Source organism: Notolabrus celidotus, chromosome 9 (assembly GCF_009762535.1).
Source record: "Notolabrus celidotus isolate fNotCel1 chromosome 9, fNotCel1.pri, whole genome shotgun sequence".
In the NCBI taxonomy this organism is placed as follows: domain Eukaryota; kingdom Metazoa; phylum Chordata; class Actinopteri; order Labriformes; family Labridae; genus Notolabrus; species Notolabrus celidotus.
The window spans coordinates 28,485,531-28,502,274 of record NC_048280.1 but is presented as its reverse complement, the minus strand read 5'-3'; the positions used below and the strand labels follow the sequence as shown (position 1 = coordinate 28,502,274).

General features: G+C 40.7%; 1 protein-coding gene across 2 annotated transcripts in view; it reads left to right on the top strand.

Moving 5' to 3' along the window:
- Nucleotides 1-358: 358 nt before the first annotated feature.
- Nucleotides 359-16,744, top strand: part of galnt9 (polypeptide N-acetylgalactosaminyltransferase 9) — a 138,741-nt gene continuing 122,355 nt past the window's right edge. The window contains exon 1 of one of the 2 annotated variants that reach the window (XM_034692643.1): nucleotides 359-680. Coding sequence is in view for 1 of the 2 variants with exons in the window: in XM_034692644.1 (XP_034548535.1) it covers nucleotides 14,542-14,782 (241 nt within the window). In the remaining variant the exon portion in view is untranslated. Of the gene's footprint in view, nucleotides 681-14,382; nucleotides 14,783-16,744 lie in introns of those variants that run through there. The other variant, XM_034692644.1, reaches the window with a different exon arrangement.

The following is a 16,744-nucleotide window of genomic DNA, read 5'->3' as shown; positions in this document are numbered from 1 at the left end:
CTGAAAGAATGTTTTGAAATGCAGACATTTTATTAGAAATTAATTTTTTTTATTTCTGTCATTACACTTATACTTTCCATCATGCTGCTCTATATTTGTTCATTTTGGCATGAGATGACATTTACACATCTGTTTTAATATCTTGTTTTTTGTTATTCTGTTTTCATTTTATTTGTTCATTAACCTTATGTTCATGCACACCCTGTGGGTGTAATTTTACTGTCTTTTTGACTGAGTTGCGTTTCAGTGCTTCCTGTTTTATTTTGTAGTACTTACCTCGTGTGTGTCATGTCTTGTTTTACTTCCTGCACTTGTTTCCCTCTAGCTTGATTAGCCTCATTGGTTTCACCTGTGTCTTGTTCTCACACCTGTGTTTGATTAATTGAGTATATTTTGTCTCTGTGTATCTTCCCTTCTTGATCAGTTCATCATCCAGCTTTCTTGAGTTTCTGCTGGATTTATGTCAAACATGACATTCCTCTGAAAAGTTTAGTCCAAAGAGTGGTTTGATGCTGTAAAAGCAGGACTCATAATGCTGTGACTGACAGATCTGTTGACAAATGTGGCACTGCAGCTTTCTGAAACAGATTTGAAGAGCAACAGAGGAGCAGTGAGAGAAGACTCAAAGAGTTGTTAGACTGTGGACTGTGCTGATCTGAGGGATCTTTGCTGTTGTGTTGGTAAGTTAAAGCTTCTGCAAATCTCTTGGTTTGTGTTAATTTTGATGTTGCTCATGGAAAAGAGGTTCCTCCTCTCTCTTTGCTGATTTTTGTTCTGTATGTGTGTAAATAGTGTTCTCGAACAAAGAATCTCTCAATGACGAAGATGAATATGTATAAAAAGGCTGTTTTGGTAGCTTGCAGTTAGGCTAATTCATTTGACCTGTACCCCCTTTCAGTGATTTTTAGATAGAGGCATCAGTATTGATATTAGTCTGCTTTGTAATGGGCTTAAAGCTCCTTGCAGTGACTTTAAATTTGTGTTTTGAGCAGAGGAGCAGGGCAATAATGTGACTTTACCTGCAATATACAGTATGCTGTGCAGACTCCAAATGACATCACACAGTAGCAGCAATGTTTTGGCTTCATTTGTCTACAAGGAAAGCAGGTGGAGACGCAATGTCCATCCTTTAAACAGTCACTGTGTGGCAGCTGTAAAAGGTATCAAATATAATTATAAAAAAGTAAATCTTCTTGCTAATGGTCCTGTTTGTTTTTGCAGGTAATATCGAGGCATCACGTTGAAATTGAGATTGTTTCATAAATTGCTAAAAAATCTTCACAGGAGCTTGAAATCTGAGCACTTTCATGCAAAACACTCACAAATATTCAGTGTTTCCCTTTGAATGTTTTCCTGTTAGCATATGAAACGGCAGTTAGACAACATTTCTGAAAAGCAGACTGTGTAAAATGAGTCACCACACAGATTTACTGTGTGTGTGTGTATGCTGGAGTGTGAGCTCAGACACTTGTTTGTATGCGCATGCATGCAAGCTTGTTTGTGTGTGCTTGTTGGTGTTGACTGATTAGCGTCTCAGCCTGATTGCTGCTGTGAGTCTGTGATTAGAGCGTTGGCTGAGATGTTGGCCGCTGCTACTTCTTTTTGGCCACAAACAGACAAGAAGCTGGACTGAATCGACAGCTCTGACTCTGCTACCTTGTAGTGAGTGAGTCTGTCCCTGATTCCCGGAAGTCATTCCAGAAAACTCTTTTGTTGTGTAAATAAGGCAACAAAAATGAATGCTGCAACCCTGTTTATAGTCATCTAGAGCCATTATGGGAGTGTTTTTAAGAAAATGGGGCCCTGCTGGTATCACTCCAAAACACATCACACTTTACTCAGTCTGGTGAAAGTTCTCCACAGTGTTTTGAATACTGATACTAAACTTGTGTGCCTTGTTTTTATTATTTTTATTATTTTGTTTACAAAATTGATGAGGTCTGACCTTGAATCTGTCATTTAGGTCATATATGGTTCAATTTTAGAGTTATTTCTTATACTGCTGAGCGATAGTTCACAAATGTTATGCTGTTGTCATGTCTGTGTGTTAAGAATACAGCAGAAGAAAACACTGACATGCTTGTTCACCACTAATTGTGAGCTTTGGAGGAACCTGGTTACCTCTATTTTTCACCTTCAGACCAAGCAAAGCTAGCTGTCTTGAGCTTTTGTGCTAATCTACTGGTATTAGCATCATAGTTAGCACATAGACATGAGGGGGGTGCTCAGGCTTTTTTGACCGCGGCAAACAGCATCTTTGTGTTCTCTTCTTTCTTCTCCTCCCCAAGCTGAACTAAAAGCTCCCAGTTGCTGTTTTTGAGCTGTAGCACCACTGGCATCTTTCCCCTCATCCAGTGGACACCACCATTGTGGAGTTATATTTGGCTTGGAAATTATTCTTTAAATCTGACGTACAGCTCTTAGTATCTGATCAGCTCTTGTCCTCCAGGTACAGCTTACATTTCATTGTGATGTTGCTCTTTTCCCTTTTCACCCAGAGACTTGCTGTCTGTTCTGCCATCTCACTCAAGCACTTAGCTAGCGTGGCATTAATGCTGACACAACTGTAGTTTAAACTTCCACTGGTACACAGCTACCTGCCATGAAGTAGGATGGGGACAGAAACCAGACAAATGCTTCAGGGATATTCTATTTTGTGGTGACTAAAGAGAGGTTCTGCACTTTTTTTGAGTTCATCCTTTTAATGTAAAAGTTAATATGTAACTGATTATTTGAATGGAAAAAGCAACTTGTTACAGCAAAAAGCAATTCCAGAACTGCAACAGATTACTTTGTAGCATGTTACCGCTAACACTGGTGATGACAAATACATCTTCTCAGCTTAAATATTCATATTGTGCTAAAAATAAGCAGAGTAATACCGTTTAACTATTTGGGTCATATAGGATGGGGCAGTTGTTCTCTGTGCTGGGTGCCACCCACCATAAAATGAAAAGAAAACAAAGAAGCTGCAGCAGAAGAAGACTCACTAACCCACTTTCACTGCAGTGTGTGGCTACTGCTGCACAGCAAATCATGTGGGGGAGATGACATATGAAAGTTAGGTACTCTAACCACCCCCTCCCTGGGAGTTTTTGGATTTGATATGAAATACTGGGTGTTTGTGGACAACATGTAGCACAAATACATGCAGAAGGCACCCCTCCTGGATATGCTCCTGCACAAGAGGGGTGGCAATGAGGTGAAATAACATTTAGCAAGAGAGCATATAATTGCAGTAGTCAAATATCACTAAACTTAGTCACCACAAAATAGAATTATTTGTTAAGTTCAGAAGACTTGGACATGACCACCTTGATGTCACTCATTGGTTTCCAAACATAATGTTGTCACTTTTTTTTCTTGGAGTAAGAAATGAACCTGTTTGTTTTTTGTTGGAAAACCACTGCTTTGTTTTTTCTTGTGTGAAAGGTCTGGATCACTTTATGTTTTCTGTTGGACTTTTACTGGAACAATATTTAAAGCCCCTGTGCATGTCTTTTACATGTGAAATACATTTCTTGATTTAAAAAAAATAAAAAAGCTCTCTGCCCTCTTAACAGTCTAATGTTTCATTCATTGAGAATATCTGTTGCTGCACATTTGGAACTCTCACTGGAAAGTAGTTCAACTTTTGAACACCACTGACCTTGTCAATGTCACCTCTCCCTCAATGACCAATCAAAATCAGCAAGGGTGGGACTTTGTCAACATGGTGGAGATGAAACTTATCAGACTCAAAGGTTCAAGGGTACAATTTCCAAGTCTGAGCTGCTGGCAATGATGAGACATGATTCCTTTTCATTGTTTTTGCGCTTTCTTTGTAAAATGTCCTTTTGAATACAAAAAGTTAGACAGAACAAGAAAAGACTTCAGAGTCAGAGAAGTGGAAGTATCGCAAGACAATTTTCTTAGCTGCGCAAGTGTGATGGTGCTTTGAAATTGAGGTCCTGGACACTGACGGCAGGAAAAAATACTGCCAGTGGACACATGCCCTAACCCCCTCATTACTGATGAGAACATTTTTTCTTTTTTTTTAAACTCATATTTACATTAAAAATTACCTTTTCAATTTTTTAAGGCTTGTTTCAAAATTTCAAGATTATTGTTTTTTTTATTTGTTTTGTGTCTGAAACAGAGGAATGACGGAACAAAATAAACAGGAAATTCCTAAGCTGATGACTTGTTTTAATTATGGATGAATTAGTTTTAAAAAGTTAAGCATGACAGCTTCGAAGGCTAACAGTTTCATTATTGCTGTTTAATATGTTGATGGAATTGATGTGGCTATAGAAAGCGCATCATGAATGTGTGTATGTGCCTTTTTCTTTGTGCTCAAAAGTGTGCTCCAGGTAGCATTTTAATAACACTCCTGTATTCTTTTCTGAATCCATCAATGGCTGTTTTTCTCAGTATGAAATACCCCCCCTAGTTGTCTCAGTCTGAAATTGAAAACACAAAGTGGAGGACTGCTTACAAGCCATAGAATATCAATCAGCGTACAAACAAGTCGGAGGTGTCAGCAGAGTAATGGCTTTTGTTTGAGAAAGAGTGTATAGCTGGTGCACAGAGGGATTTAAAACAATAATGTTTCCAGCATAATGACTGGGTAATATGGATAGTCCATTTATCTTTGATCAGATTTTTTGATGCAGGGATTTGTTCCCTGGGCTCACTGTTTCATTATTCTTTCTAATTACCTGCACCGATTCGCCCATCAAGCATCGGTACACTGGCAAGACGTAATTGCTTCTGCCATAAATCAGGAAACGTTTGGGGGCGTCTCAGGAGCTTCTCCTCCATTAATACAAACACAGTGAGAGGGCAGACTTATGTTCACATTGATAAATCCAATCATTCATTTTGACATTTGGAGATTTGATGGGCTCACTCTGCTGATTAATGTGTCTAAAGTTCCTACATTGATAGTTCCTTGTGTTGTTTGACAATGTGTGTAAAATCAATGTCTACGTCGCTCAAGATTTAACTCTACAGAAAAAAAGAGAGTAGAAAAAACCCAAGTTTTTTAATTTTTTTGTTTGACTACAAATACTGATGCCGGCATACTGGATACCTATTTCAGATTAATTGCAGTACTTAGCAATATCTCTGTCTATAAATTGATCCAATACCTGATAGTTTAATATCCTTATTTATATATGGAGCCTTTCATGCAAAGATGCAGCCCAAAGTGCTTACCAAAACAAATCACCCAGTAACAATTAAAACCAAATTAAAAATGTTTACTCATGAGAAATTAGAAAAGAGATGAATATGTAAAACCCCAAGAATGATCCTTAGCCTTTTATTAAGGCTAATTGTTTTTTAATTATCAGTCTCCATAATGAGTTTCATCTCATATTTTAGCTCTATTTGCTTATTGTCTGTATCATTGTGTTTATTTAGGTCTTTTGTGTAGAGGCTGCTCCAGTTTATAAGAGGGATTAATACAATTGTGAGAATTGATTCATAATTGCATTAAGGCTGCAACCAGCATCTTCTGTTTTAGAGTTGCAGAGACATTATTTTAGCTTTCTTCATGTTTATTATTGATTTGCTCTTATGAGAACGGTAAAATAACTTCTTCTTCGTAACCTGTTTTTGTGTCCTGGACTCTCCTCTGCATCTGAGTCTCAATTTGATTCTGAATTTTTAGAGATTGTGATGCTAGAGAGTATGACATTTGTTGGACTTTTGTTTTATTTATAGAGTAACATGTTGCCAGATGACAACCCTTTTGCAATTGCAACAGATTTGCACGGTATCAGATTCAAGGGTAACACCAGCTTTGCAATAAAGTGTTAATAGTGCATGTCTATCATTTAATTGATACATGTATTCTTTTACTGCTCAGAATCATGTAAGTACTCTTTGTAAGCTAAGAAACAAGCTCAAGGGTTGTAATCAGTATTAGGAAAGAAAAGAGTTGCATTGGTTAATCTTTAATTTTGATGCCTCTGAGTGATGCATTGTGGATACAGCCACAGTTGTACGCCAAGGTTGAGAAGCACATTGTGGCCTAATGAGGCTGCAGCCCTGATAAAGATTCAGCTGCTGCGTGTCAGTTTTGTCTCATCAATGTTGTAAAAGAAAAAGAAAAAGATGTATAATTCGCCCGGAGCAGAACAGCCCATATTTCAGTCCTCCGGGTTATTATTCTAATTGAGTTAGGGCATTAGGCAAATCAACAGCTCCTGCAGCAGCAGAGCAGAGGGGAGAAGTGGCTGGAGGTGGAATGTGAATGAGCTAAGTTAAGGCAGACAGAACTGGGGCTTAGCTGTTAGCCTAGGGGTCAAAGTGATAATGTATGAACTTAGCTGTGGCAGGCGAGCAGACAGCACTACATTAGTGACCAACGAGTGTCTCAGAGTAGCTGCTTTATTCTGAAAGTGACACAGTGCGTCTGCGTGCCAGCTGATCAGGGAAAACACGGATTGTTTTGCTCGGGTACATCAGTACACTGCTGTTCTTGCTGCATTAGATTCTTCAGTTTCCTTGTTTTTCTGTTAACAATGGTCACACTGACCTTGATGCACTTGTGGTGAATTAGATCATTTGTGTTTATGCCAAAATGTCATGCATATTAAGCACAGTGAATACAAATGGAGGACATATTTTTCTCCAAGGTATAAACAACCTTGCATGTTTTTGATGAAAGTTGCCATGTGCAAAGGTTAGACCACTTCCATAATTTGCTTTTTGAATATTGCATATTTCTCCCTGCTCCGTGCTTGCAAGTGCTCACAGAAATTTGAACAATTCTTAGATTTCATCACACTTTATACAAACTGCTCCACTTTTAAAGAAACCACAAGGTTGGTCTTTCATTAAATTCTACCAACATGCCCAGGAGCCCATCTTTTATTCTATTAGACAGGCAAGGACACCGTGTTGGCGAGTGGTGAGTTGAAACCTGGATGAAATTTTAAATAAACACACTGCTACCAAAGAGCTAATCAAAAGTTATTTGATCCTTCGCACGCCTGTCAAATTTAGTCCTGTAATGCCGTGAATGTGTTTGATCTGTCCACGGCTGTCCTTGCTTAACAGCATCTTGTCTGGACACATTCACTCAGCTCAGTCACGTTGGCCTTTTGTGAAGCAAACAGTGAAGAACAGTTCCAGCTGAAGAGAAGGCCCAGTGTGCTAAAACCACTGAAGTGTAAAGGAGTAAATGGTCCCAAACACAGCACTTACAGCTCCAGTTTTACTGATGCTATTGTCAACTTTGGAGACATGATTTCTCCACATCCCCTCCTACCTGCATTTACTGCATGATTCTTTCATGTGTTTTACTCTTTAAGGCTTCATTAATCTGTTAATTTATACAACCAATGGACTTAATGGCAATGTGTGTTGTAAAAGGTATCACTTCTATTGTAGAAGACAGAACTATCACCTAACTGCTGTCACTGAGCTTTATGGAGCTTCTTGGTGTCTTTCAGCTCTTTGTTTTGGTGTCTATATTTTAGCTGCTTTGGAGCACTCATCAGTGAAGTGCTACTGAGATAATCTTTATTTCAATCTTTCATGGAGTAAAGACGAATGAAAAGCTGCCTGCAATTTATAAGATCTTCACAGACATGAATGTCTTACAGATTTAATTATATAAAATACAACAATCAGCCATTACATAATGACCACTTACAAGTCAAGTGTGTATCATCAGGCAGCCATTGAATATTTTGTCTTCAATGTTGATGTGTTGGTAGTGGGAAAATTGGGGGAATGTAAGGATGTCAGCAGCTTTGACAAGGTCCAAATTATGATGGCGAGATGAGTGGGTCAGAACAACTGCAGCCCTTGTGGGTTTCCCGTACTGCAGTGATCAGCACTAAAAAGTGGTCAACAGAAGGAAAACCTGTGAACTGGTGACCAGGTAATGGAAGATGCTCTTGGGAAATGAAGGCTGGCCTGGGAGGTCTGAGCCAACAGAAGAGCTACTGGAGCTCAAACTACTGAAAAAGTGAATTCTGGTTCTGATAGATGTCAGAACACGCGGTGATCAGTTTGTTTTGTATAGGGCTGTGTAGCATCAGACCAGTTAGTGTGTCCATGCTGACCCATGGCCACCACTGAAAGTGTGCACAATGAACATCTGCACATCAGAACTGGACCACAGGTATATGGAAGTGGCCGAGGGAAACACAACACTGTCAACCTGTACTCTAAGTTTCCCAAATATTTATCTGATTGAGCATCCTGGGATCTACTGGACAAACAAATACAGTACATCCCACTAATGCTACCGCGCAGTCCATGGAGACCCCACCTTGCAACTTCCAGGACTTAAAGGATCTGCTGCCAGCTTTGTACCATGTCTCTTCTATGTCAGTTCATGTCTCAAGTCAGGGCTGTTTTGCACAGACCTGATAAGGGGGGGAGGGGGGGATACACAGTATAAGACAGGTTGTCATAATGTTATGGCTGATTGGTGTATACCTTCTCTAATTTGTATGCCATCATATTATTACGAACAAAAGCATCATCTACCGATCTTGAAAAATTAAGCTATTGTAGGAGTGCAAACAACTGCAGTTCCTCAGGCTAGCTCCAAAGGCCAAGACGACCTGTAGACTGTTTAAACATGGACATATCTCTGTGGCCTCATCCATTGGTTTCTGAAGAAGGGTTATGATGGCCGTCGCCATATCGAGAATACCGACACCAACCGTCTGAGAACCTAGACACAGACAAAGAGGTGGGGTTAAGTTGCCTTATGGCAAATGGATACATTGTAACCACCTGTGAGTCAATTAGGCTGCATCAGATGTCACTGATGTTACATCCATGTATTATACAGTCTGATAAACAAAGCTTCTGAAAACATTATCAACACATCGATATTAGTGATTACTTTGTTTCAGAAAAGTCCATAATTAGCTAATGTTTGCAGTCTACTTTCTGGTATTCTCTGGATGTAATAAGTTTATAATATGAGTATTTATGTCTGGTGTGCTAGTGCTGTCTTGGTGCCCTCCAACACTCATGAACTCTGCCAAAACAAAACCCAACAGACATATTTTTTATGGAGTTTAGCAGTCATGACTATTTATGTTGTTTTCTATCATGGAACTAAACGTTTTAGGCTAACCAAATGCTAATGCTGCTCCATATCTGCTGGATTTTAATAGAATGCTAACTAGGCAAACAGGTCTGGAAAAAAGTGTAGTAATAAAACACAAACTAAGGTCTATTTTTTGTCTTTTATTTACCTAAGCATCCTGAGACGGTATAGCAATCAACAACCATTACAACCAACATTAGTTTTAGAGCTACTGTCAGGTTCCTGTCTGTTAGCATTAACTAGTGTACTAAACCTTGCCTTGATGCTAGCTAGCAAGCATCCACTATAGGGGAAAAATGATCTGCTTGTCTAATTTTTGAGGCAAGATTGGAAAATGAGCCAATCAGCAGCTGGCACACTGGCCTTCCTAAAATCTTACTAGCAAATTTCAAGATGTTCATTTTCTAAAAAGTCCTCCATACCCCTGAGAGGAGACTGTATGCTGAGAAAATTATACCTAATCTTGACTTTTGAGTTTACAGCGAAAGTTTGTTTGTATTGTGTTCCCTTTGTTTCCTCATTTTAATGACATTTAAGAATAAATTAAGTTGACAGACAGCAGTGCAAAACACTTAAGCTCACACAGAGTTTGACATGCAATTATTTGTCATCAATGCACAGCAGACTGACTCATACATCCAGTTTCAAGGGACTTCCATTCTTAGCACTGAAATTACTGTGGAAGCGACTCTTATGTACTTCCTGGGAACAAAGATGAGGGCATAGCTGTACAGATATCTGGCTGTGACCTATTTTTCACACATTTCTATACAGCCTGTGTCCTCCCACTGAATATGGTAAAGTGTCTTATGTAGAAACAGAGTGGGACGACTAAGGTGCAGCTGGCAGTGACCCAGGTTAATATGGTTAAAACACTTGAGTGCTAGTGTCTGCAGTCGCAGAGGCAGGCAGAGTGCTGAATGTAGAGAGAGAGCAGGAGTCTTCAGAGAGTCCTGCAGAGGAGCGCAGGGGAGCAGTGAGACTGCAGCTGCTGTATAAGCAGCTGTGCTGAAGCCTGCATAGTGGCTGTAACACTGATTTCCCCACAGTCCGTCAGTTTCTACACACCTTGAATTATATCAGCTCCTTTTGTTGTAGGACTCTTATGCAGCTGAGTTCCTAATCAAACACTTCATTCAAAGACATTTGTTTTACATGTATCAAAATCAGCTTTTTGTATGCTTCAACAAGATATTTGTCTACTTAACATCTTAAAAATGCATTAAAGCACATTTTTGACAGCAGAAACTTCCCTCTTGATGCCCTTGAGCGTGTTATAACAAACAGATTGACAATGTACCGCTTCCCCTCAAAATGACTCTCGAAGAAGAATCAAAATAAATGCTCCTGATTCTACTCTCAAGAAGTGGGAGCAGATTTCATCTTAAAGATATGTATATCATCAACGCATTTCAAGAGGTATAAGAATATTTGAAAGATCGAGTCGGTGCCAGACATTCCCTGACAAAAAACTGTGCAGTCTACAAAGCTTTACAGAAGTGAGACGGCAAACAAACTTAAGAGCATAAATCTGAGGTTCTCTGCCGGGTGTGAAACTGGATCAAAGTGCTTTGGGAAGTCTGAGCCATGTCTGAGTTTGACTAATCAGGAAAAGTACACAGTGAGACAGAGTTTTTTGAGTGTGATTTACTGGAGCTATAATTCATTTGGAATTGAAGATGAGGAGCTGGCAATGGCAGGATGGCTGTTGAAGTATATTGAGCTTTGAAGGGGAAGTTATGGTTGGAGTCATTTAGGGTTGTCCCATTACCAATACAAGTATTTGTGTCAGGGGCTGCCGGACAACGCACCAACCTGGTTAGAGACGCATTGTTTGAGTGCCAATCCTTGGAGCTAATCTATATAGTTCTATGGCATGCACATACATGCTCATGTGTTATCAGTGTGCCTGTAGTCCTGTGCATTTAGCTAGTTGGAACCAACTCCTCTAAGTAGTTTGCATGTATGTCACCCTTGTTACACCTATAATCTTACGGCTTCTTGCAATACCTGCAAAGTAAATATTTTGAGGTAGTGGTAACGTAGCAAGATAACTTAACCAAAACCAAACAAAAAGGCAGACAAAACCAAGCAATTAACTTTTGTCAGCATCAGATACACAAGAAACTTCCCACTGGTTCCAAACCACCAAAAGACATAGATGAGCAACCTCTGTGACTTTTTGCAAACAAGGTATTCCACTGCTGATTGAACACTTGGAACTACGGCACAGCCATCATGAAAACATTTTTGAGAGATCGCTCTGTCTGAACTTTACAATAACATGTGAATGCTTATGAGCCGAATGAGTTAAAAACTGTAACAGTGATGAGCTTCACCAAAGATACATTACACAGAGCAGTGCTACAAGCTACAAACATCCCATCAAACACACCAGCCACTTGATTTCAACCGCAATCAAGGAAATGCCTAATGAGTGGCAAAGGCTGCTAACTAAAGTGCATGTCATTTTGAGAGACAATTCTAGCAACATGAAAAAAGCCATGGAGTGCGGGAGTGCATATCTTTGGTTGCTTTGAACATTATCAGGTTGCATTCAGAGAAGGTGTAATGTCTCAGCAGAGTGTGAGTGATGCCGTCGCAAGGTGGAGACAGGCTGTGAAACAGATTGTGATAACAGTTCATTTAAAAAAGTTATGAAAGCCAATGTTGCCTAACACACAAATGATTCCCAGTCACATCCTCACAGAGAGAAATACTCTGTATTAATTTAACATCAAAAAAGCCCTAGAAAATAATCGAAGTAGGCTAAATCAATCAATCTTTATTAATATAGCTCCAAATCACAGCAAACTTTATCTCAAGACGCTTTTACAAACCGAGCAAGTCTAGACCGTAATCTAGGTTATACTATTAGCAAAGACCCAACATCAAGACAGGATACGATCCAGTCCCCTCTTACTGACGGGACTCGATTTTATCTCATCTTAATCCACCATGAGCATTGCAACTCGCAATATTTAGCAAATTACAGCGGCAAAGACAAACGTCCTTTTAACAGGCAGAAACCTTGAGCAGAACCAGACTCCTGTTAGACAGCCGTCTGCTTCGACCAAGTTGGGTTTGAAAAGAGGAATAGGGGAGAATAAGAGAGAGAGAAGGCAATGATAGTGATGAGATGAATAGTAGTAGTAATAGTTGTGGTAGCTGTAGCTGCTGGAGTCTGGAAGGACATCAATTCAGGAACCTACAAGACAATGGAGCTCAGGGACTCCAGAAAAGTCCATGGTTAGTAACTTTCAATGGGACAGGGAGACTTAAAGTAAGTGATTAGGTGGGATGGGGAGTGAGATAGAATCCTAGTGCGCCAGTTCCCCCGGCAATAAGCCTACAGCAGCACAACTAAGAGCTGGTCAAAGCCTGAGCCAGCTCTGTAAATAAAAGTTGAATTGATGCACCATAACCAATGTGCCCCCCAGAAGCCAAGTGGTTTGAGTTTAGTTATAGTGTTTCAATAATACTATAATGGTATAGTGACTTTTATCAGTCAGAGCTAGTGATATGTAAGATAGTGTTTTTCCTTCAACATTATTCATATTTTGTTTCGGACAAGAATCAGCAGGGTGCTATGTATTGGCTGGCACTATGTCTGGTACCAGTATCAGGAATGGGAAGTCTTATCTGATTTAGAATAAGATCTGTTACTGTGGGTTATGTTAAAATCAATAAAGTTGAAGAAAAAAAAAAAATGTAAAACTGCTCCATCGTTTTCCCATTAGTTCGACTTTAATATGCTGTTTGTTCACTGTGCAGGATCTGTTGGTTCTAATCTAATACAGTTCAAACTCCGTCCAAGCATGTGATTGGTGAAATGATGATTATACTCCTGAGGTTGACCATGCATACGCAGGGGCAGTTACATAACATGCAAATTAAAACATAGGATGTATTCCACATGGATATGAAGCATTAAAGCTTTTAGTTGCTGCAGGCAGTGGCATCAGAGGTTGGATGGAAACTGTAATGGCTAACCTTCGCATTACGGAGGAAGAGGCTATCCAAAAAAAGAGAAAAATGTGAACTTGTCTTCGTACTTTCACAGTTCATTAAAGCTGCTGTTGGTAGTCACAGAGTCAACATCTGTTTAGAGAGAGGGACTTCGAATGTCAACACTATCCCTCCAAACCAGATTTCCTTTTAGCCCCCCAACACAGATCTGCGTTTGCAGTCATGATAGTGCCGGACTCGTAACCAATCGGAGGACGTAGTAGGGTCCGCCTCTTAACTAATGAGAACAGAAGATTGGAGATTAGCTATGATTGGTCCATCATAAAGGGAATGAGGGGAATATTGCTTGATACAAAGGAATTAGAAAACACAGATGTTTGCAATAGTCTCAAATTACTTCACTTACCGATGAGTATGGATGGGTATTATGACCTTTTCTCCAAACCCAGCAGAAAAAAGTAACATTTTTTACACCATTCCTACCAACAGTAGCTTTAAGTGACGCTAGGAAATGGCTGATCTCCCAAGTGGAAGTATTTGATGCTCTCATATTCGTGCAGTTTGTGTCATCCTGCGAGACAAACGCGGCTTGTGCATATTTATGATTATGCCGCTAAACGTCAGGACGTAGCGGCGAAAGCGGCTCTCCCTCCCTGACAGATAGAAGAGGAGGAGGAGGAGGAGGAGGAGGAGAGAGAGACAGCATGCCAGAGTCAGGCTGTGTATCCTCAACCGCATTTGGGGGCAAATCTTCTCTCAACTCACCCGACTCTTACACCACCTTCACGGGAAACAACAATGGACTGACGGAGCACTAACCCAACGCGAGACACGGAGGGAGTCAGCAAAGAGAGAGCGAGAGCGCGCACCGGGAGAAAGAGAGAGAGCGAGGGAGAAACGCCGCCTTGTTTTTGAAGCATGCACATATTTGTCTGGACAGACGCTGCTCGGGCTTCGGGACGGATTGAGTGACCACAACGCCTTTGAGAAGAGGGATGTCACAGCAGAGCAGCGATTGCACGAGGATGCTGCCACGCCAGCGCTCATTGCGGTGCATCTCCGGTAAGATGGACGAGACGTATTGGGGCTAAAGATTTGGCGGAGAGGGAGATGTTTTGCAGTTGCCGTAGGCTCTTACAGAGGATGGATGTCTTCCCTGGCGTCATGTCTCGCTCGTAATATGCAGCACGAGCGACGGCGGAACGCGTGCAAGCTGTTTCTCGCCTCCTGAAGCCCGAATACAAAAGCAGAGCTGAGCAGGAGCCCGACAGCATCCTCTCCCACCTTGAGTGTCCGCGTGACGGCCGTGATGCCCGGCTAAAGAAGTGAGCGTCGCCTCCGGAGCTGTCCGCGGTGCTGAACGGAGTTGACCTTCTCTCCCCGAGCGGAAAATCAAGCCTCCTGCATCACACAGTAAAGGTGGCAAAGCAAAGCGTCACAGGCCACCACTACACATGCGGACAGCTGCCGGGCTTGACTGAGTCAGCCGGACAATCTGCTCTTTCATGGCTGTGGCACGCAAAATCAAAACTTTGCTGACCGTCAACATTTTGGTGTTCGTGGGGATTATTCTGTTCTCGGTATACTGCAGGATCCAGGATAGGTCCGAGGAGCTCATCCAAATTGGGCGTATTTCTGACCAGAGGCTGCGAGCCAGGAATGGCAAAGTTTCCAACTTGGTGGACAGGCAGTCTATTCTGCAGAGGCTGGAGAGGCTGGAGGACGTGGTCTACAACCAGCTGAACGGTGAGAAACTGGAACGGGGGCAAATTTACTGACTTTCTTTAATGAAATTATCATTAAAATCAAGGAGGTACTAGCAACTCAAACAAATCACTTAATGAAAAGTTGCGTTGCCCAAAGGTGTTAATGCAAAAACATGACTTATGCATATTCTCATTTGACAGCCTAACCCCTCAGCCTCATGTCTTTTGTTTTACTCTGCACATGAAACCTGTCATGTGTCAGTGTCGCAGGGTCTGCAACTCGTTAGGAATCTAATGAAGCAGGCTGATGTATCACAGTGCAATACTTGCTGCATGTGCATTGACAGCCTTTACTGGGCTCTTACTTTAACAGCCTTTCACACTGTGACACCCCTCACCCATAATTGACTTGTTGTAAACTTCACATAAACTTATGCTTTGAGTATTGATGCATACAGGTCTGTATAGGATCCCTCTCAGAGGAAGTCTGTCTCTGTGTCAGCGGTGGTTCATTTCACCGGAGGCTGAGCTGGTGAAACAGATCAGATTTAACAAGCTGTCTGAGTTTTGAAGGAGAGTCAAATGTAATGGCTCTATAACACAATGACAGAGTTTGGTCTCCTCACGTGGCCATTAGTCTGAGGGAACAGATTTGATCTCCTCAGTAGAGCAGAGGTCTTTAAAATCAGGTTATGTTTCATATGGCTCTCTCTTACTTATATTGAGGCTCTCCTTTGGGAAATCTGTGCGATCACATCTGATATTACAGAGAATATTATAAGGATTTATATTGCATCCTTCATGCTGATGATTAAAAATGCAGCTCTGGATATGGTGCATGAAACATAACGAGTTTCTAGACATGAGTTACATCAGTGTATTAAAACTATAATGCAGCAGACAAACTTTTGATGTCTTTTGAATTAATTTTAGAATCAACATCCTACTCCATCTGAAGTTATATTATTCAGTCACTGTTGTCAGATGAATACTCAAGTATGACATTAACAAGGCAAAGTAAGTGCGCTTTAATAAGTGAATGGCAGAAACACTGAGTGGCTCTCCTAATGAATTGATTATAATTTAGTCTGCCAGATGACAAACAGGAGAAAAATCGACTGCCATTTTCCACTAAATATTTAGTCCATTCCTTTAATGGACTAAATATTCAGACTAACGTTCACAAACCAAGAAAATGTCACATTAACTGTGATATATGACAGGGGAAAGCAAAAGTGATCGATACATTTCTGCTCTTTTTAAAAATATATTCCAGCACAGTCACCTTACCCAAAAATATTTCCCAATCTCTAAATGTATCCAGCGCTGCAACACTGATAGTGTTTTAAACCAGTAATGTGTCATCTGCTAAACCTACATCTTATTTTCTAATGAAGTAATGAGAAATCAGGATCATGGTGGAGCATTTCTAACCAGCAAGGTGTTACTGATTGATTTCTAATCTATCAGTAAAGTCTATTTCTGTTCACTATTGCTCCTGTTCCCTCGGGAAACTGACTTTGTCACGTGTGTAAATTGCAGGATGCCATAGCTCAGGCTGAAGGGGGCTCTGGGGACAGGAGAGATTGTGTGGAAGGAGGCAGGCTCTGTTTGTGTTGTTGTATTTCATGCTGGTCGCCAGTAGAGGTCACAGATATTTTTATACCCCTCTATTAAATCACAGGTCATCCTCCTGAAAGCTGCTGAAACCTTGAATTCAAAAGTAAGAAGAAAATAAGATCTTCTCTTCCTTTTCAAAGATGCAGTATCTTGTTAGAGCTGATTCTTCTGTTAGGAGGAAACAGAAAAAAATATCTGGACAGCCCATTTAAGTTATCTCAAGTAGTTAAGGATGTTTCACAGCTTCATGGCCTCAGAACAGAGCGACTGCAGGGTCTGCAGGATCTTGTTACTATGCCTGAGCTGTGGCAGCTATTGAGGGTCATTCTGTCACTTTGAGTTATGCTTGGAATCTGGCATAAATCCAGAAGGCATTGCAGCA